Below are 22,784 nucleotides of genomic sequence, written 5' to 3'. Positions count from 1 at the left end.
TAAAATATGTCAAAATCTTGTAGAAGCAAGCTAAAATGGCATGGTAGTTTAAGCAAATGTGTTTTTCAAACACGATAGAGCATTAACCGTTTAGTGTCAATCACAAGACATTTCGTTTCTGAACCGCCGTGATATGTACAACAACCAATGTAATAAAATACTGCCGCATTCAGGTTTCGAATAAATCTGAACATGCTTTTATTGCCACTCACTGGACGTTTCACTTTGAAAGTGTCACGAAACATGCAAGAGGCAACGTGATATCATTTTGCAGAAATATCGCCACAGGCATGTTTTCCAATGAGTTTAGAGGCACTTTCTATTTGTGTGTGAAGGCAATCAGCATTCCCATTTGGTGATTGTGGATTGGCATTGTGCAGCTGTTCAGAGACACACACACACATGGTTTCCATGTTTTATGGGACTTCCCACAGAGATAATGATTTTTATACTGTACAAATTGCAGTTTTAGATTTATAAGCGGTTTACCTCAAGGGGACCGAAAAATATGTCCCCAAAAGGTCAAAATGTACTGATATTACTATCCATGTGGGAACAAAACCAGTCACACACACACAGACACACACACACAGGGCTGTGTTGAAGTTCAGCTCAGTACAGAGGGCCACAAAGAGGACAGTCTATGCCTTCATCTTTCCTTTAGACATAGACTTGACTTCCTGTGAATGTTTGTCAGACTGCAGTGAAGAAGACTCTAGTGACACAGAGGGCAACCATGCTGAATGATGCCACAGAAACTGCTGTGTGCCGTGTGTGTTTGTGTTATGAGAAACCTTACAGCGACGAATGTTTGGGTTGCACTGTGTCATGCGGTGAAAAATGAGCTATAACAGTGGCTGATGATTAACTTTGTTTCATTTTGCCACTGATTAGGAAGTCAGTGTTCTGTGGATGCTAATTTTTCTGAAACAGAATAATTTTTTCACATGCTGAGCAGTTACAAACATGCTACAGTGCTTTAGTGTAATGAAATAGGAATCACAATCTTACCAATCAAGTTTGGAAGCACAGTAAATTGAGTTTATCCATGGCACAATCATTGCCATTCTTGAGCATGGAGGAACGTCACAACTCTAAAGAGCAGCAGCTACAGCAGGACTGTATAAATACATTTGTATACAATACATTTATTTTTTGTAGAAATGTGTTAAATGTGAACTGAACATTTGCAGTTGCTTGTCGTGGAAGACCGATAGGAAGATATGTAAGAATGTTAAAGGAAGAAAAAATAAAGTTTGTAAAAATGAACAAGCAACTGTTAATTTGTAGTTTACATGTAATATTACATGTATATTTCTACAAAAAAAGTACTGTATAATTAAAAATATTATTTTTATGTACTACAGTATTGACTTTTCCCTCGAAATTTGTACCTATTGTTGAAGTCTGTATCTAAAAAGCTCAGTGTAGAAAGCAGTCAGCATCAACAAAAAAGTAGAAAAAAAATATGAACATTTGAACTTACAGTTTAGAGAATATAAGGACTGTTTTGAAAAATGTGCCAACGCGTTTGAGAAAAACTAAATAATATCATGTGGTTCAATAATGAAAAAAATAAATAAAATACGTTGTAGATTCTGGTTGTGTATGATTGACATAAATTGTTTGTGTCTCCGCAGAGAAGACATCAGGACGGCTAATGTCGTCTCCGCTGAAGCTGTCACCTGCCTCGTCATCGACAGAGAGTGAGTTGTGTGTGTGTGTGTGTGTGTGTGTGTGTGTGTGTGTGTGTGTGTGTGTGTGTGTGTGCGCTGATGCTGTGAAATTTGATTAGACTTTCATATTTTCCACTGTGTGCTCAATAAATTACCGCCGCTAATTTCGTATGACCTCTCACGACTTTCACCACGGCAAGTTCGGGCTAGTTTACGCTAGTTAACTTCAGGGAGCGAAATCTTCTCGTTAGACATCTGACTGTCAGGAAACAAACTCTGTCCTCATTTGAGTGGCACAGCGTGTGGCAGAACAGTGCGGGACACAATGCCTATCTGCACAGCGGGACTCACGAAACCTCCTCTTATCCCTGTAGACAGAGACTTTGATTTTCCTTCAGTCTGAGGAAGAGATAAAATAAGCAACCCCTCACGCAAACCGCATTTTACTCTCGCTGCAGGAAATCTCTGCACATTATCTCAGTCCTCTTAATGAGCGTTATGGTAATGCTCATTAAGAGACTCTTCATATTGTGTGCTAGCTGACCTGTGATTTTAACCACTGTTTCATGCAGATGATTCCCTGTAGGATTAGAGCGCAACAGTCATGCTCATGATTTTTAGTTGATTGGAATCCAGAAGTATTTGTACCATTCATTTTCTCCATAGGAATTTTAGAATTTCAAAATTTCATAGTGTTATGAGCAGAGAGGAGCTGTTTCTGTTGGCAGAAAGAAATGTACAAACTAACTGGACAGATTTAGTTATGGTTTATGGTCAAAAACTAAACAATATACCCACTGTTGTAATATTACTACATCAATTTTAGCTCTACTAAAATAAACCTGCAGATGTTTTTCTTCCTGAAAAGACCCATTAACACAACTAATAGGTCCTAATGTTCAGCCGTGGAATGCTATTGGATGGAATATTTTGTGGATAGGCCTGTTCACTTGGCCATGAACTCACACAACCTGCATACTTGCCTTGAAGCACATCATCTTGTTTTACTGGACTGAATAAATCAACATTCAAGTAAGTAAAATGCACAACATTTTTTTATGTGATTAATATGTCTAGATCATGCAGATATTAAGGCACTGTTGAATGCTTTAAATATATTAGATTTTGAGCTTGTAATGTCAGTGTTGTAATTTTACAACACTGGGTGAAAGGGGTAGCAAAATGTTTCTGTGCACCTTGCACATTACATGGATAAATTTCACTTCTCACTTATTTCATGTGAAATAAATACTAATAGAAACAATGGGTTTTTTTTAAATTATTATTATTTTTTTTTTTTTTCAGAATGCCACCAGCCAGGAAAGACTATTATGTAAAAAGTGTATGATGTCATTGGTGCCATCCAATATGGGAACAGTGATTTTGAAATGGATTCTGATGAAGAGGAATGTGGAGATGCCTGTGAACTGGGAAAGGAAAGCCCAGTGACCACCCATCTGATGATTACGTGGACATCATGCCAACAAAATCAAGTCGTTCGAGAACACAGGCCATGCCCTGCGACAGGTATCGCTGGCTGTTAAAATCCGGATTTTTCAGGTCAGGGTGTCACTAATTATGCCGTCTACCTTCATACACCACTGGAGTATTTCCAAAAGTCTGTGTCAGAAGATATGAGCAAAATAGAGGACGCTGCAGACACTGTGGTAAAGGCTACACCAACACACTTTCCAGCAAGTTCAATGTCCACCTCTGCTTCTCGGAGGACAAGAACTGGCTTTGGAAGTATCATAATTGAGTATTGCTATGAACAGAGCTAAATCACATTAATGCCATAGTTTTCATTCAGTTCATCAGGTTTTGTAAATACAATCTGGACATATTTTTTACAATAAATATTTTTTTCTTAAAAATATGGCTAATATTGTGTGATTATTAGTGTATGTTTGTTCAGACAGAAATTCTACAACCCAACAGGCCTAGCGTTGCAATATTACAACATTTCCTTAAAAACATACTAAAATGTTAAAAATATTTTTTCTATATTCGGGTCTTTGAGGGTTAACAGCCGCTCCTTTTTGTGTTCTAAAAATAACTGTTCAACTTCTAATTTTCAAAGGCACAAATTATTTTTTAGGAAGTTGAATTACCTCAGTCTTATCATTAATCAGAGGGTTTATGGTAATGCTCATTAAAATACTATTATTTTCCAGGTTTAATCACACATTAAATAATAAATATACATTAAATACATTGATAAAATACATAAAAATGGCATTCTTATATACAACTATTTTATGATGAACTTGTTTTTTAATTTATGAACTAAAATTTTGATAAAGTAAAAAAATGCTCCTTTTGTTAACATTAGTTAACTACATTAGTCAACATGAACTAACAATGAACAATAATTCTACACTCTAAAAAATGATGTGTTGGATTTACTTAAAATATATATGCACCATTTTTGCATCATACTTTTTAAGTAATCCCAACTTGTAATAATTTTACTTAAAGTTAATAAGAAAACCTTTGTTATATGTACTTAAATATTTGAGTTCATGCAACATTCTTTACTTAAAAATATAAGTACGTATAACAAAGGTTTTCTTGTTAATTTTAAGTAAAATTATTCCAAGTTGGGATTACTTAAAAAGTGTGATGCAAAAATGGTGCATATACATTTTAAGTAAATCCAACACATATACATTTTAAGTAAATCCAACACAGTGCAGGCCATGTGAGATCAAAATAAATCTTAGTTGTGTTAACTTAACATTTAAGATCATTTATAAATAAAAATAAGACAATTAAATGAATTAACATTTTTACTTAACATTTTTAACTTATTTTAGATCTTCAGCTATTGGTCTGCTTACTGCACTGCTTTCAATGTCTTAAAATAAATAAAACATGCAAATCACACACAATAAAGCATTTCACTTTATTTTTTTTGCCACAGGCTGCAAAGCCTGAAACCACACATCATGAAATATACAACAACATATGGCAAATTGACAAATGGAAGTTCACTTACAACAAGTCACTTTTTCACCCTTTGCAACACTTAAAAGATTTTCTGTTGAGCCACCTTTCATGATGATCCTCAATGTGAGCTGTTCCAGTTCCTCTTCGTTCCCACGAGTATCCTTAAAAAACACAAAAAAACCCAGCAAATCTGCATTTACTTGCAACATCACCTGCTATTGTTCAGATTGTCGCGAAAAATACATTGCATTGAAAATACATTGTATTGAATCACAAAATTAGAAAGAAATGTATAGAATTTCTATAATGTAAGTATAGTGCATACTTGCTGAATAAAAGTATTCATTTTGTTTCTTAAAAAAAAAAAAAAAAAAAAAAAATCTAACTGACCCTAAACTTTTAAATTGCATCTTAAAATATATTCAAATAGAAAACAGTTACTTTAAATTGTAAAAGAAATTCACAATATTACAGTTTTTGCTGTATTTTGGATCAAATAAATTAAGCCTTGCGAACAGATGGAACTTCTTTTATAAACATTAAAAAAATCGTACTGGTTGTGTGTGTGTGTGTGTGTGTGTGTGTGTGTGTGTGTGTGTGTGTATATCTATATCTATATAATTATTATTTTGTCTGTTGATCAAAAATCTATCTAAAAATAAAAAAATAATAATTAAATGTTACAAATTAGTCCATTATTAAATGCCTATAAATATAAAAAATGAGTCTATTCAATAATATTGATTAATATATATATATATATATATATATATATATATATATATATATATATATATATATATATATAAAATATAAATAACTATAAGTTAATTAATGAAGACTTTTGTCCAGAGGTTTTGAACGAATCTCATTGAAAACATTTTAACAGTAACTACTGGAATAGCCTAACAATGTAATAGATCTACAATCTTTATTTGCATTTACTTATTTTGATAATAATTTCGAAGGTTTAATAGACAGTCGTCGTTGTCATTTAGGAATAATATTGTGCTTGAATCAAGATCGCCATTTTTTAATGATAAATAGTGCACACATATGGAGCTGTAGCCAATGTGTTTTCGAATTTAATATTTATACAGTACGTTAACGTTACCAAAAGTAACCAGCGCAAGGCCACAGGCCGCCACCATTTCCCGCGATCCATAGAGAATATGGGAATATGTAAACATGCAAAGAACAACTTATGCATATATAATAAATGACAACTACATTTACTTAAAAAATACTGAAGTATAAGCTACGTGACAACTCGTTAATGTAAAGTACGAATTTCTCCGTGCGGGAGAGCGAGCCTCCCAATAACGCCGTCTGAATAGTCATCTTAATGCAATCTTAATGCATACGTGCCAATGCGATGCATGGTCATATCCCACGAAATAAACAATAAATACCGTGTACTATAAACACTTATCCCTACATTCGATGGAAGCTCACTCGCTTAATAATTCAAATAAAATATAGCCTATAGCCTATGTTTTTGAATACTCGCACACAGTCACTCATTTCATAGGCTACATCAACGTCTACAAACGTTTTCATAAGTATTCGTAAGTAACACGTTTCTTGTTGAAAATTCATAGCAATTCTGAAATTCAGTTTAAAAGTTAATTTCTTGACCAAAAATGCAATAAACGAGTGTAGCCTACCTTAAGTGAAAAAAGTTAAGCTTACCTCTTTTCAGTGTCTTCATCACGTTGCGTTTCAGAAAATCTTCAGCCACTAACACAATAAACAAGTGTTTAGCCTATTAATGTTAAAACGTCAAAATCTAATATTTTACTAAGTTTATAGAAAGTTAAGCTTACCTTTTCACCATCTTCATGTGCTTTTCAAAAATTGCTCCAATTTTTTGGCTGGAAAGGCATCACGGGAAATTGCATATCACGTGGCTCGTATAGTTACTTAAAATGTTATGCTAGATTTACTTAATTTTGACGCAGTTGTTATAGTAGTTGATTTGACTTGTGTTTTTTCATTTTATTTATGCATACATTTAATTTCACCTGGTAACTTATATTTTTGTGTTACACACACTATATATGTTAAGTAGAGGTTGAAAAGTTATGAATACTACGTTTTTTGTGTTTAATCTAATTACTTTTATAAGTAATGGTTGTTCAGCCAACGAAGCGTTTTTTAGAGTGTACATCATTTATTGATCTTTGTTAATATTAATCTCAACATTTACTAAAACACTTTTAAGATCAAAATTTGAATCTGTTAACATTAGTTAATGCAATGTCAACTAACATGAACATGAACATTTTTATCAACTAACATTAATGACGGGTAACACATGCTCTGACAGTGTATTGCTCATTGTTAGTTCATGTTAGTTAATGCATAACCTAATGTTAACAAATGAGACCTAGTAGTAAAGCGTCACCAAATCAGCTTATATAATATTATATTTTAAAAAATAGATTTGTGATATGGTTTCACAATAGATTTTGGACTTATTTGTCATGGACCCACTAAATGTTTGTATTGAAGCGTTATGTATGCAGTTACATTTGGTTCTGTGACTGAAGCAGAAATTATAGACTTCATCTTTAAGATCTGAAGAACTCAAAGATCTTTAAATAGCATTTTAATGCTTGACATATAAGTGTGAGTGACATTCATGGATTCACACCCGCAAAACTTTTCTGCAACTGATTCTGGGGCTTCACTTGGGACTGTGCTAAGAATAGCCTACATCATGGAATGGGGTCAACAGTGCAGTGATATAAAGTCATTTACACTTTAAATGTCCATCAAATCATTATTATGGCTCGGGTTACTGGTGTCCTGCCCGACCTCTGCTGCCAAGACTTAAAAGACTGTATAAATCATGGTTACATCAAACGAAACGATGCCATTAGGGTTTAAAGCTAGCGATTAATCCTACATTTCAGCTCTGAACCATAAAATATTGTTTTCCCTTTTAGTTTCAATGTTTCATCAGAGTTCTAACAAAATATGAGATAATGTGAGATTTCTCTGGTGGATGAGTCACATCTTGAAGCCCTCAGCTGTAGTAATGAACACTTACTGGCTCCGTCTCATGTCTAAATCTCTTATGATGTAGCAAGATGTATAAAAACATTTCTCTGATTTAATAAGTCTGGGGGGAAAAAGTACTTTTTTTTTGCATCTGGCTAAGGTGTGACATATAATTTTAACCCCTGGCAAGCTATGACATTAGATGTATATATGATGAATAAACTATTAAAAGTAAACATGAGTGACATTAGAAAAAAAGAAAAGAAAATCTAGTTTGTTTTTCTACTGAGTATGCCTTGGTGGACCGAAAAGAAAAAAACCCTACCATGTCTGTTTGGCAGAGATTAGACTCAACAGCCTTGGCAAAATCCTGTTTTTATAATTATGTTTTTGAAAATTTCATTTGAAAGCTTCAAATTAAACATCATTATTCTACATAATGAAATTTCAGTGTGTTTTGAAATCATATATCTTTGATTTTTCAACAATATCTGACTGTACTGATAATTTTGAATGAGAACTGAACTGAGCTGGATGATGACATAACTGTTTTCTGCAAAGCCGCTATATAAATGAAATGAACTCATTTAAAGGTGAACTAAGTAACTTTTTTTACCTTAACTGAACAGCTTCGGAGTCATTGGAATGGTTATATTACTTATTTCGGGTTGAATGGTGGTCGTTTCGCACCCCCCTGGTGCCCGTGAGCGGAAAATACGCACTTGCAACTTTGAGCCGGCGGGCCGCCGGCCGCCGCGTCAGGAAGTCTCGCGTGATATCAGGTCTCGCGATGTAAACAATTGCTTTACGGCCAAAAGAAATCTGCTAAAATGCTGTCATTATTGCGCTCCCTCACGCTGTCCGAACCCGAATGAAGAAGACGTTTTAAAGAATGTCCCATCTGCTTTGATGTCGTTGATCTACTATAGCCTCTGGTGTCTGAGAATCGCCAACGAGTTTTTACAACAGTGTTGTCAAATATCTATTCTGAAGCTCTAGAGAAAAACCTGCGAGCAAAAAGCGAGAATACAGCGAAGAAATCCCGAAGCTACTGAGTGCTGCTTTAATAACTGATGATCTTTACAGCAGAATCAACTGAATCAACACTGAACTGTCTTCAGCTGAACAATGACTCTTTGTTTCTTTTTCTTTTTAGAGTTGCTTTGCATCCAAATTGAATTCTGATAGCATCATTGAATCATTATTTCCCTGTTGATCACTTTGAAACAATCTGTATTAAAGCGCTATAAAAAATATAGGTGACTTGACTTGACTTGAATTACATAACCCTGACCATGTCTTGACTTGACTTGAATCAGTTGTGTCAATATTGTGACTCATGTTCAGGGGCAAGTTAATCTGAAATAGGGCATAACTGTTGCATAAATCAGGAATTCAGCTGTGATTCCCCAGTGGATAAAAAAGTATACTTTATTGTAGTTGAAATATATTCCCTTTTTCAATAGTGCATTGCAAATATACTAACAAAAAAATTAAAAAAAAGTGTGCAATTTGAAGTATTTGGAATAAGCCAAAGGTATTACTGAGCATTTACTTTTTACTCAAAATAATACACTTATGGTATATTGCTTGTATGTTTCGAAGACACTCGTTATGAATTTGTAATGTAATTGTAACACAAATAAAGTACATTTTAATATCACTAATCAAGCATGTAATTAGTCCAAGTTCCAATTTAGCACACAAAAGTACACTAAATACACTTAAAGTTATGCTTTACTACAATTTAATTATAACTAAAATATACTAAGTACAAAATGAGTTGTTCCAAAATAGCACACTTCAAGTTAACTAATCATTAACACACTTGAAGTATACTGAATCAGTCTGGCTGCACGTATACTTAGCATATTCATTTTCACCAGGGTTCACACTCAAAAACAAAGTACTATTAATTGAAAAATAGTATCACCCCGCTAGGCTATATGGAAAAGAAAGAAAAAAGTGGAAAATTAGTGTTGACATTTTGCTTTTTAATACTGTTCATTGGGCCTCATTCATAAAACAAAATTATTTCATAAAACCATTTTGACTCAATTCAGTACCTTTACTTCCAGACAGAGTAATAAAAACTTGTGTAGCTCAACTTCTTGAAGTTACATAAAGTCAGCTAATCAGATTTTAACAGATTTAACCATGCATGTTGTAAAAAGTTTTTGTGTAAAATGCAATTTTTGATCAATAGTGCGTGCGTGTGTGTGTGTGTGTGTGTGTGTGTGTGTGTAAAAGTAATCGTTTGATATTTTGTTCATGTTTGCAGTTCTTTCAAACACTTGATCGGAGGCCTGGACGACGTCTCAAACAAAGGCTATGATGATGCTGGCACCAAAGCAAAGTAAGTCTGAAACTCATCATCTTCTGATAATGTATTCAGACCATATGGAGCTCTGTGATCCAATGTGATTCATTCAAGGCCAGTGCATTTAGAAAGTCTGCATTATGCTAACGTGATTTAAATGTTGTTCCAACTCAATCTACACTCTATACCTCATAATGACAAAAAAATGTTGAAAAAAACTACACACAAAGACAACACACTCCCTTTATAAAAACACCTTTGTCTGTGATATAAATTAATCTAATCTGTAATGAGTCCGATGTGGTGTATGAAGATCCATACAAGGCAGAAATGAATTGGCCTGTGTCTTTCATTTGATTTGCATGTCTGGCCGCGTCCATGACCTCCTTGTGGCGATAATTATCTGAGCTAGACAGGCTTTCAGGAATGAGTAACCCAATATCATCAAATGCATTAGAGGTTTTGCCATGTGGAGCTTTCTTGCTCAGATAAACTTGAATTGCATGTAAAACATGTCTGTCTGTCTGTCTGTCTGTCTGTCTGTCTGTCTGTCTGTCTGTCTGTCTATCTATCTATCTATCTATCTATCTATCTATCTATCTATCTATCTATCTATCTATCTATCTATCTATCTATCGGTCTATCTATCGGTCTATCTATCTATCTATCGTTCTATCGTTCGTTATAATCATATCTGGCTCAAAATGTGCATTAAAGCAGAGGGTCAACACTCACTAACCGATCTAAGAGCGCCCTCATGTGGCCATACCTAGACATACAATATCCGATTTCAATGATGTACTCATTGTTTTTAAGTTACATGATGCACTATAAACACGGTTCAACAATGCATGTGTTATATCTGATCATAATTAATTAGTGTTACATTGTTATAAGGTGTGTGCCCACTGCACCCTTTGTCTGCATAACAACATATGGTAGATTGGACAGTATAATTAAATGCAAGTAATTTGTGCAAATATGAGAGGGTGGTTTCAATATGCATAAAATAATATAGCTACATATTGTTGATTAGCTCTAGCTGTAAATATATGTGTGTTTAATGAAGAGGATGCATGTTAAAAGCCCAGATATGAGGACGAGTTGAGATAGAAGTGCTGCATTATAAGACAAACATTAGCCAGTAGCTGTAGTCAGTCAATTTTGTTTGTAAAGGATTAGTTTATCAGAAAATGAAAAATCTGCCATCCTTTAATCCCCTAATCTTGTTCCAAAACTGCTCATGTTGTAGTTTTCCTGACAATTGGGCCTGTCCCAATGCCCACACTTGCTGTCTTTGCACTTGACCACTTGTCTACTTACATGATGTATTTATGGAAGCTTGTTTCCGCCACAGAATGAAAAATAAAAAAGGTAATTGTGACCTTTTATCTCACAATTATGACTCAGAATTGCGTGATATAAAGTCACAATTGTGAGTTATAAAGTCAGAATTGTGAGATATAAACTCAAAATCTTTTGCATGTTTATATCTTGCAATTCTGACTTTATAACATGCAATTGGGAGATATAAAGTCAGAAATGCAAGATTTTGGGAGATATAAAGTCAGAAATGCAAGATTTAAAGTCGCAATTGTGTGTTATAAAGTCAGAATTGTGAGTTCTGTCTTTTTTTCCTTAGAATTGGAATTTATAACTCAAAATTGCGAGTTTATATCTCACAATTCTGAGAAAATGTGTCAGACTTGTGAGATATAAACTTGCAATTGCATGTTATAAAGTCAGAATTGCGTAATATAAAGTCGTAATTGTGAGAAAAAAGTTATAACATGCAATTGCAACTTAATATCACGCAATTCTGACTTTTTATAACTCGCAATTGTGAGATAAAAAGTCACGATTATCTTTTAAAATGTTTTATTCTGTGGTGCAAACAAGCTTGCATACGGACTGTATTTCCTGGATTTGGCCCAAATGTTCAAGTGGACGTGAAGGATGAAAATGAAATCAAAAATAAGTTTTGATTACCCAATGATGATTGTCAATACTTTGCACTTTAGAATAAACGTAATCTGTTCAGTAGTCCCTATGTAACAAATCAATTGTGATGCTGCTTCAAACTAACTGATAAAAAGCAGTTGCCAATGTTTTGCAAAATACACTTACTCATCTCTGCATCAATGAAATGTGCAATTTATAAAATCTGAAAAAGCATAATGGGGCGCTGTAAGTGGCCCAACTGAATGAACGTTTCCCAGCTGACAGATAAACTCATGTTTGCTCAGTGCATATGCTGCTGTTGGTCCAACACAGCTGGATCTGTGACTCAACACACAGTGATTCCTGCTTCCAGTCGTCTGCTGTAGATGATGAATCACAATGTTCCTTTGTTCATGAGAGTCAAACAGCAACATAGGGCCAGTTTTAATATACGGGGCAAATTAGCATGTGACCACAATCCCATAAAAACACAGATGGAAGTGGAAAGTTCCGCAGGTGATGTACTGACAATGTGCAAATTAAAGAACACTGACACAGCTAATTTCCATTATGACCAACTCAATCCAAGAGCAGCGCAAATTAGCTTAGGGCTGCAAACAAGCAGAGCCGATGATAATCAGGTGCGGGCAACACGAACAACACAGGCAAAGTTTCGTGAGGTACCTTCGTGCGCAGACGGTCATTAATGGCACATATACCAGTAACTTAACTACAGCAAACTTAGTAAATCACATTGCGTGATTAAAATACTCTCCTCCCATAAATTTTACATCTGAAAGCCAAACTCCTAAAAATGGATATGCAACAAGGTCAGCTGCAAAAATAACAGTCCACGTCTTTTTATCAGAAAATTTTCATTGCGTGTGCTCTTCGAACAATTTTACTTTTTTTTTTTTTTTTACTTCATTGGAATGGTACGAAAATTGCTATGTGAACAGAAAAAAAAAAATCATGGACATGATTCGAAAAGGTCCTGTAAAAATAGTCACACTTGTGCTCCTAGCGGTCAAAAATGACCGTCTCTCATTGGAAATTAAAGCAGCACTCAGTAGCTTCGGGATTTCTTCGCTGTATTCTCGCTTTTTGCTCGCAGGTTTCTCTCTAGAGCTCCCCCCACAGCTTCGGAATAGATATTTGACAACACTGTTGTAAAAACTCGTTGGCGATTCTCAGACACCAGAGGCTATAGATCAACGACATCAAAGCAGATGGGACATTCTTTAAAACGTCTTCTTCATTCGGGTTCGGACAGCGTGAGGGAGCGCAATAATGACAGCATTTTAGCAGATTTCTTTTGGCTGTAAAGCAATTGTTTACATCGCGAGACCTGATATCACGCGAGACTTCCTGACGCGGCGGCCGGCGACCCGCCGGCTCAAAGTTGCAAGTGTGTATTTTCCACTCACGGACACCAGGGGGGTGTGAAACGACCACCATTCAACCCGAAATAAGTAATATAACCATTCCAATGACTCCGAAGCTGTTCAGTTAAGGTAAAAAAAGTTACTTAGTTCACCTTTAATGGGAGACTACAAATCTTACTGTAAGCTATTTTTTTTTGAGATATCAAGCTCAAGTTTGGAACACAACTTAGATTTATTGTTTTGATTTTCTTGCAGGTTTAGAGTAAAACATGATTTTGAATATATATATATATATATATATGCATATAAAAATTTAAAATAGTATTTTTGTTAATTTTTCATAACAATACACATAAAATTCTGTTACTTTAAGTTCACTTTTATAAACTTTTTTGACTTCAGCAATAATCTGCCAAGTGTCGTCTTTGAAATAAGGTCAAACTCTCTAATGTTCTAAAACATTCAAGATTTACAACAATTTAACTTGAAACTTTTAAGTTTTCAGGTCGATGCTCAAAAAGTGAATAAATGGATTATAAATACAGCGTATATATAATTTAGTATAAAAAAAGCCGCCAAAAATATTAAATAAAAAACATTATGAAACTAAAATATAGCACATTCATTTCATTGACAAAAAAAAAGAAAAAAAGAAATTCATAATTTTTGACCGTCACGCGTAGAGCACCAGAGGATTAATCGTGACAGTAGTTTTTTAACGGCAAAAGAGGGTTTGCCCTGGCGAAAGCTGTTAGTAAATCTGGCCCATATTGTCAGAGATGTGACAACTGCTCAGTCCAAACACTGACATTAGACAGCGCTCTGATGTTGACATCCAAGGTCATTTAGGTCAGTGAAACGAGCAGTGAGCTTGAAGGAAGGATGGCACCTGCAGTGACACCAACATCTCGAACGGTCATAACCATTGTTCTTCACGGTCACGTGCGCTGATGAACACGCACTGGTCTAGTTGCCATGGTGGCGTGTGTATTCAGCACCACTGTCTTCACTAGAGCATCAGGCGTCTCGAGTGGTGAATACACAGAGTGCTATGAAGTTGTGTTAATGAAATGCACTGTGCTCACAATAGCAAGTGTCTAAACAACCTCTATCACTCAAGAGAATTACATTACATTCATTAGTTACTAGGATACTGGCCTTTGGATAAATTTGCGTGTGTGTAAGTGTGCTTCATACTTCTGCTTCCGCAGACTGTCCTTTTTTCCAATTGGTACATTTGGATATTTCAGAAATAGTGCTTTTTTTTTTTCCTGCTTTTAATAGGGTTTGGTAGTGCAGTCCAAAACAATTATTCATTGTTGCATCGCTAATATATTTATCTAAATTTTGTTGTTGTTGATATTTCAGAGTCATATATGTGAGAAATGTGCAAGAATCAAACACAAGCACATAAAACACTGTCATACCGATTTTTGGTAAGTGGTAATATAATAGAAAATTATTGTAATTTTTAATAATGATATTTATTATTATTATTTACAATATTTGCATTTGTATGATATTATTCATAATTATTTAAACATTAATAATAATAATAATAATAATAATAATACATTTTTCAATGGTGGAGTTTTGGGATGGGACTTTGTTTCCTTGGCTAATGGAAAACACGAATTTGAAATCATTATTAATATTTTTTTCATATATACAGTGGGGGAAATAATTATTTGATCCCCTGCTGATTTTATAAGTTTGCCCACTTACAAAGAATTGAAGGGTCTATAATTTTATGGTAGGTTTATTTTAACGGATAGAAACAGAATATCAACCAAAAAATCCAGAAAATAAGAATAAGTATGTAAGTATAAGTAAAAATCCTGAAATAAGTATTTGATCCCCCAAAAAAGTGTATCACAGAAATGTTTCTAGCAGTAAATCAACATATTGGAATGATTTCTGAAGGATCATGTGACACTGAAGACTGGAGTAATGATGCTGAAAATTCAGCTTTGCATCACAGGAAAAAATGACATTTAAAATATAAAAACTGTTTTATTATATGTCTGATCAAATAAATGCAGCCTTGGTGAACACACTATTTTCCAAAAAAAAAAAAAAATCTGATCCCAGACCAGTGTATGTTAAAAGAACTGTCCTGCTACAGGGTTCACAAAAATAACCTGCAGTATGCAAAATTGTTACTGACTTGGACTTGTGACAGAAGACTTCAGACTTGGACTCAAAGACTTGTCTGGCAAATAGTTTGACATTCTGATCTGAGGTTACCCCAAAAGTTGCTCCATGTTTGTTTAGCTTCCTTTGCCATGCTGAGAACACCGATAAGGCAGATGTCATTTCACGCCATGTTGGAACAGAAAAACGAGTACACTATGTTCTGTCCTCTGCAATAAGGTGGACACATTGGCCTCATGCCATCAGTCAACAAATACTAAAGGCCCTGTATACACACAGCACAGGTCTTTTTTGTTCATCGCACAGGGGTAAAAAAAAAAAAAATTGTTAAATATACAATAGCGGTATATTAGCGAAGCGAACATATTAGAACAACATTCATTCGTGTTTTCTGTGTTTGGGCTGGACATGCCGAGGCAGCTGTCTCATGTCCCTCTTGCTAGCATGTCCTTTTTCTTGGGAATCACCTGACATAAACAGCCTCTATATGTAGCAGCAGAGGAGACCCTGCACAGTGGTTATGTGATACATATTACTGAATAGTAATTGGCTACAGACCAATATTGACATGTAAGGAGTGTTTTCATTTTTTATCAGATTTATTCTAGACCAAGAAAAGATTAATTAAAAAAAGTGCATATATTTTTATCTTTATACAGATATTACAATAATAAATACATATATATATATATATATATATATATATATATATATTAGGGCTGGGGGAATTAACGCGTTAATCTTTGCGATTAATTTGAAATGTTTAACGCGTTAAAAAAAAATAACGCAATTAACGCAGCACTTTTTTTTTTTTTGCCTCGTTTTAATGATTTCCTGTTGTGGCTGCTATTGAAAAGACCGAAATATGCCGTCCCGCCTCTCCGTGTTCGGCGATTAGGTTTCATTCTCGCGCAGCTTTCATGAGCGGGTCTTTTCCGCTCCGTGTGTGCGCCGCGCTCTGTGTTCCGTGTGTGTGTGTGTGTGTGTGTCGGCGCGCTCTGTCATTAACGGCCCAGCGGCGCGCTCTCCTTTACGTGTATGTGTGTGTGTGTGTGTGTGTGTCGGCGACTCTGTCGTTAACGGCCCAGCGGCGCGCTCTCCGTTCCGTGTATGTGTGTGTGTGTGTGTCGGCGGCTCTGTCGTTAACGGCCCAAACGCTTCAATCATGTACCGAGCACTGGAAAAGTAAAGTCCACTCAAATAACGTGAAATTTCTCAGTAGACTTCTGTTTGCTGAGCTGGTATAGCCATGCTGGGCAACAATGGTAAAATTACCTGCTCTGATCACATGCTCTGGTAATAATAGCTTTGTAGGACTATATTTTATTTTGATAATTAGTTAAAAAAATAAATCAAAATAATAATAATAATAATCTGTTAAATTGATGTTGATTGATTATTGAAAAAGAATAATATATTGATATATTGATGTTTAATATTTTAATATAGGGCTATTTTCTGTTCCTTTTTTTCCCTGTGCTGTTTAATTAGGTGATTCTAAGTTAAAAGGAATAGTTCACTTTAAAATGAAAATTCTGTCATCATATACTCACCCTCATGTTGTTTCAAACCTGTATGAATTTCTTTCTTCTGCTGAACACAAAGGAAGATATTTAGAAGAATGTCAGTAGCCAGACAGTTTCTGGGTCCCATTGTCTTCCATAGTAGGATAAATATATACTATGGAAGTCAATGGTACCAGAAACTGTCTGGCTACTGACATTTTCCTTAATATCTTCTGTTCAGCAGAAGAAAGACATTCATACAGGTTTGAAACAACATGAGGGTGAGTATATGATGACAGAATTTTCATTTTAAAGTGAACTATTCCTTTAAATATTGATGATTACAAGCTTGGGGGAAACGCAATTAATTGCAATTAATTACAGAAATTGTGCAATTAATTAGTTAATTTTTTTTTATCGATTCCCAGCCCTAATATATATATATATATATATATATATATATATATATATATATATATATATATTAAATGGTCCGCCATTTAAATACCACTGTCCCACATGCATGGCCTACATTGTTACCAGTCGGTTATGAAATTATTTCTGATTTATGAGCATTAGTTTAAAAAGTTTTTCAGCTTCTTAAACAGACTGTCATGTTATTAAAATGTTTTGAATAAGCAATTTAATGCTGTATTTGATTTGGTTTATATTTCCTTAATGTACCCTCTTAAGAGAGACAAGCCTTTAGCATTGTTCCCCTTACTAAAATTATGTATTTAAAATATGATTCAACTATTGGGAATTGGGAAAAATTCAAATAAAAATCCATTGTTGTTTTTTAGAACTTCTAACAAATCATGCACTTAATTTCAGCATAACATTGTTCATATGATAGTTTATAGTCATGCAACATTTTTTATTCAAGACACATTACACGTATAGAAATTGCACCTATTTACTACATTGCTTGCATTATCTTGTAAAATCTGTTCAGACATACATTGCAGAATCCTTCATCTCTAGAAACACAATCTTGACAGATGCTTATGTAAGGCGTTTATTTTTGCACCTGGCCTTTCACTCTCAAGTGCAACCCGTTTGACAGCTCAGTTGCTTACATCCTCCAGAGGTTCAGTTGTATTCTGTATCATTGACTATGAATTCCACATCCGTCTATATGTCATTACATGAAAAAAAAACAAAAAAAACACTGGATATCTAGCCTTTTCCTACTACTTAATTCTGAAAAAACAGAGATTCTAATTATTGGACAAAAAACTCCCTCACGTAATAATCTAGAATACTGTCTAACACTTGATGGCTGCTCTGTCAAGTCTTCGTCGTCGGTTAGGAACCTGAGTGTGCTCTTTGATACCAATCTTTCATTTGAAAGTCACGTGTCTAGCATCTGTAAAACCGCATTTTTTCATCTTAAAAATATATCTAAATTACGTCATATGCTCTCAATGAAAAATGCAGAACAATTAGTTCATGCGTTCATGACCTCAAGGCTAGATTATTGTAATGCTATTATGGGTGGTTTCCCTGCACGCTTAATAAACCAACTCCACCTGGTCCAAAACGCAGCAGCTCTAGTTCTTACCAGAACCAGGAAGTATGACCATATTAGCCCGGTTCTGTCAACACTGCATTGGCTCCCTATTAAACAATGTATACATTTTTAAATATTGCTGATTACTTACAAAGCACTAAATGGTTTAGAATGACTACACGCCTGCGCACATATATATTCAAACGCGCATACCTATGGACTGAACACGTACTGCGCATGTGTGCGACATCTGCGTTTTCGCAGGTTTACGTTTTTGAGGTTTGCACAGAGATAACGGATAATCGTTTGCACCTTCGAACCTATTTCAGGGAGTGCGTTATCGAGACACAAGGCACTGTTTTGTGCGGATGGGCGCCCGGAGCGCGTTAGGGTTTTCCTGTTAGAACGGGGCTGTGTTAGCGGCCCCTAAATTAATAACAAAAAAAAAAACTAATTATTTACTTCAAATTTTGCTTTAATAAACTCCTAATCACTGCATATTAATAGTTAGTAAGGTAGTTGTTATGTTTGGGGTATTGGGCAGGATAAAGGGATGTAGAATATGCATGCAGAATAAGGCATTAATATGTGTTTTATAAGTACTAATAAACACCCAATATCCTAGTAATATTGCTAATAACCAACTAGTTAATAGTGAGAATTGGACCCTAAACTAAAGTGTTGCCATTATTTTTAATTAACTCTAAGTGATAATTACACAAGCAAGACCTTTTTAGTCAGCTGAGCTGCCAAGCCATTCTTCTGTCATGTGTTATTACTGTCCTGCTGTAGTTTGGAGAAAGGCCACCCGTACATCATAATGACAGATGTTATCTGTGGCATCAGAAGAGGGTGTTGAAGGAACAATACAAATTGAAGGAGAAGTGCAAGGTCAGTACTGCTGTTAGGATTCATGTGACTGAGACCTCGCACGTCGATCTAAAAACAGCCCGAGAAAAAATCAGGCCATTATACGAATGATACATGAGCCGACACGAATGGTTGTTGCATAAGCTGATAAGCTTCGCACTTTGGCATTTGCGGTGTACTTCTGGAGTCAAATTTTACATTGTGCATTGAGGCATTACGAATAATATTTTTACTAAAACGTAGCAAAACTGGACTCAGTCAAATGGTGAATTGTATTAATATGAACTGCACTGACCAATGATTCGCAAATTGTTTTATTTGATCCCAACCGGAGTTCAACTGACAATTGGTTTTGACAGTAACATTCTGATAAACGCATCCAGTTAATCAGAAATATTTTTTATAAATAATAAAATCAATATATTGCATAAAAATATCAGTCTGTATACAATTCTGTCAGTTTAAACTTTATTATCAAAGCCTAAAAAGGACATTATAGCATGGAAAAAAGTTGAGTGTTGTTTCCATTGGTGGCTTTACAGCGCATCAGATTTCACATGTATGTGGAATGGTCACATGCATGTACTGGATTTAGCTTTCCAATGGACAACCATTAAATAAAAATTTTTGTTAGTTGCTCTAGAGAGATCTGTGCTTGACATTTTACATTTTGTAAGGCCTGTCTATTGAAGAGTGATTTTAACATTATTCAAAGTCCCAGTGTGGTCAAATAGGTCATGTAAGACACGTGCAAACTTAAATGAGTAAAATATAATGTGACAAGAACCAAGTCAACAAGAGCTAACCTAGACTTAAAAAGGTCGTCTTAAGTCAAGGGGATGTAATGCAGTCAAATGCTGCATTGTGGAGAACACCTGGGCAGGCCGCCCGCAGCACGCTGTTTTCTGTCATTTCATCCATCTTTTCTTTGTTGGGTATGAGGTCAAACCCCAGCACCCAGCCGCTCTTAGCTAACCACTGACCCCTGAGGAAACTGCCCGCGGCCCGACTAGAGTTCGGACTTAGGCTTATTTTCACAGCGGCTTATTTTCACAGCTGTAACAGCAGAAGTGGATATGTTGAAAGGCTGCCGTTTCTACATGGAGGAATTTGACTGGTCTTCAGCTTTTTATGAGAGATTGGAGGCCAGTCAAGGTCTAGAACATTCTTCCTAAAAACTCTGGTGTTCATGCTAGATAGGCAGCATTTCAAAATGATAGTTCACCCTAGTGAATAAATAAATAAATAAATAATATATATATATATATATATATAGCCTACCGAGTTGTATTTAAAATACATTTATTTCATGATAAGTATACTAAACATAGATTGACATGTCTCTGTGACATGCTTTCATCAAGCACACAAACTTCACACCTTAAAGGGATACTCCACTTTTTTTTGGAAATAGGCTCATTTTACAACTCCCCCAGAGTTTAACAGTTGAGTTTTACCGTTTTCGAATCCATTCAGCCGATCTCCGGGTCTGGCAGTACCACTTTTAGCATAGCTTAGCATAGATAATTGAATCGGACAAGACCATTAGCATCTCTCTCAAAAAAAATGACCAAAGGGTTTCAGTATTTTTCCTATTTAAAACTTGACTCTTCTCAAGAAACTTTGCTGCCGTACCATGAGTCCAGCAGGCGTAATGATATGACGCAGCGCCTGAAAATAGGTCTAATAGGTTAGACAAACTTAGTCCCGGTCACGTTGGAAGTTACCGAGCTGGGGACTATTTTCAGGCGCTGCGTCATATCATTACGCCTGCTGGACTCATGGTACAGCAGCAAAGTTTCTTGATTATTACGCAGGAATGAGAGTATAGTTCCTAGCCATATCAGCCTAGAAAATCGCAACTTTTCATTTTCCGTCGGTCTTAGTACATGATGTAACTACAGAAGAGTCAAGTTTTAAATAGGAAAAATATCGAAATTCTTTGGTCATTTTTTTGAGAGAGATGCTAATGGTCAATGATCTATGCTAAGCTATGCTAAAAGTGGTACCGCCAGACCCGGAGTTCAGCTGAATGGATTCGAAAACGGTAAAACTCAACTGTTTAACTCTGGGGGAGTTGTAAAATGAGCCTATTTCCAAAAAAAAGTGGAGTATCCCTTTAAAAGTGTCTGAAGTAATGGAATAATGTGATTTTAACATAGGCCTAAATATAGGCTACAGTATTTTTGTTCAGTGAAGGGGGCAGTTTTTTGTATATGTAAATAAGTCAATCTCTCCTCACCTTACATTCACGGGCTGTGAAATGAAAATTCACAGACAATCGATTTTGCTGTACTTTTGCTAAACAACCGAACTCACTAGAGTGCACACTATTGAGAGTCTGTGTAGCAGATTTGGCACATTTGTCAGAAGGAAACCTTTAGAGTCTAGAAGCTCATTGCAGCTAAAGACACAAGTCTTACCATGTATTTCAAACCTGGGAATTATGAAATTATTTTAAGATGACGCTATGTAATTTTTTTTTTTTAGATGAGACTTTCTTTTTTGTGCAATCCAATGAAAATGTGAGGTATGAATTGAAACATCTAGTTTGTTTCTGCTAACTGGTGCTGTAAGAGCAGAATTTCCAAACACAACTTTTGCCTACAGCACAAATGTATCTATGAGCAATTTGCAAATAAAATGATTTAATTTGTTAAATATTTAAGTACTACTTAAGTAATTTATTTTTGTTTAAATCCTCTGATTACCTGTTATGATTAAATACAATGAACTTTATTTGAGTTCTACTTGTTGAGTATAAAATAGTATAGATAAAAGTTTACAGGAAATGTGTTTTGAGTTGCAAAAAAATTATAATTCATAATAATTCATCATAATGAAGTAAGTTTTGTAATTATGACCTTTACCTTTTCAATAATGTAACCACACTTTTAATATCAGGTATTCTTTAATTCAGTTGAAATTTATTTCTGTTGCACTTTTCACAATTTTGCATGGTTGCAAAGCAGCTTTACATACATAGAGAATGTAGTTACAAAAGTAAAGATATGGAATTATGAAAAAAAGAGAAAACAATATACATCCAGTTTGAAATGGTGAAATAAATGTATGTACTTGATCAGAAATTGTAGTACTTTAATGCACCTACGGTGCTAATACACTTTTCCCATTAATGCTACTTTAATGGTCCGTTGGTCATTGAAATGTGGAAATGTCAAAATATTATGAATTATTAAATTAATTATTAATTTTATCCTGACCAGTCCTCAAAAATTCCACAAAAAGTAAAAATCTCAAATAAACTCAGAAACGTTAACTGCATGAAAAGTAACAACTTAAATTGTATTAAAATAATTTCAATTCATGCGTCACCTTTAAACCTGCAGCATAATGCGAGACCGTCATACCGAAAAATGGTTTGCTTATAGTAGTACTTGTAACATTATAGAGAGAACACAAAGTAACCCCAGTTGTGCATGGTGAATATCTGTGTGGTGACGC

General features: G+C 35.0%; 1 protein-coding gene across 2 annotated transcripts in view; it reads left to right on the top strand.

The window, feature by feature from the left end:
* LOC311096507 (cGMP-dependent protein kinase 1-like) overlaps positions 1–10,150 on the top strand; it is a gene marked incomplete at its 3' end in the record, with an annotated part of 154,287 nt that extends 144,137 nt beyond the window's left edge. For both annotated transcript variants that reach the window (XM_084135707.1, XM_084135706.1), the window contains exons 8-9: positions 1,641–1,706; positions 9,913–10,150. In XM_084135707.1, the coding sequence (XP_083991833.1) occupies positions 1,641–1,706; positions 9,913–9,991 (145 nt within the window). The remainder of the gene's footprint in view (positions 1–1,640; positions 1,707–9,912) is intronic.
* Between the last annotated feature and the right edge of the window lie 12,634 nt (positions 10,151–22,784).

The sequence above is a fragment of the Abramis brama genome (genome assembly GCF_963993115.1).
Source record: "Abramis brama genome assembly, chromosome: 14".
NCBI classification, from domain to species: Eukaryota; Metazoa; Chordata; class Actinopteri; order Cypriniformes; family Leuciscidae; genus Abramis; species Abramis brama.
This window is presented reverse-complemented; position numbering and strand designations above follow the sequence as displayed.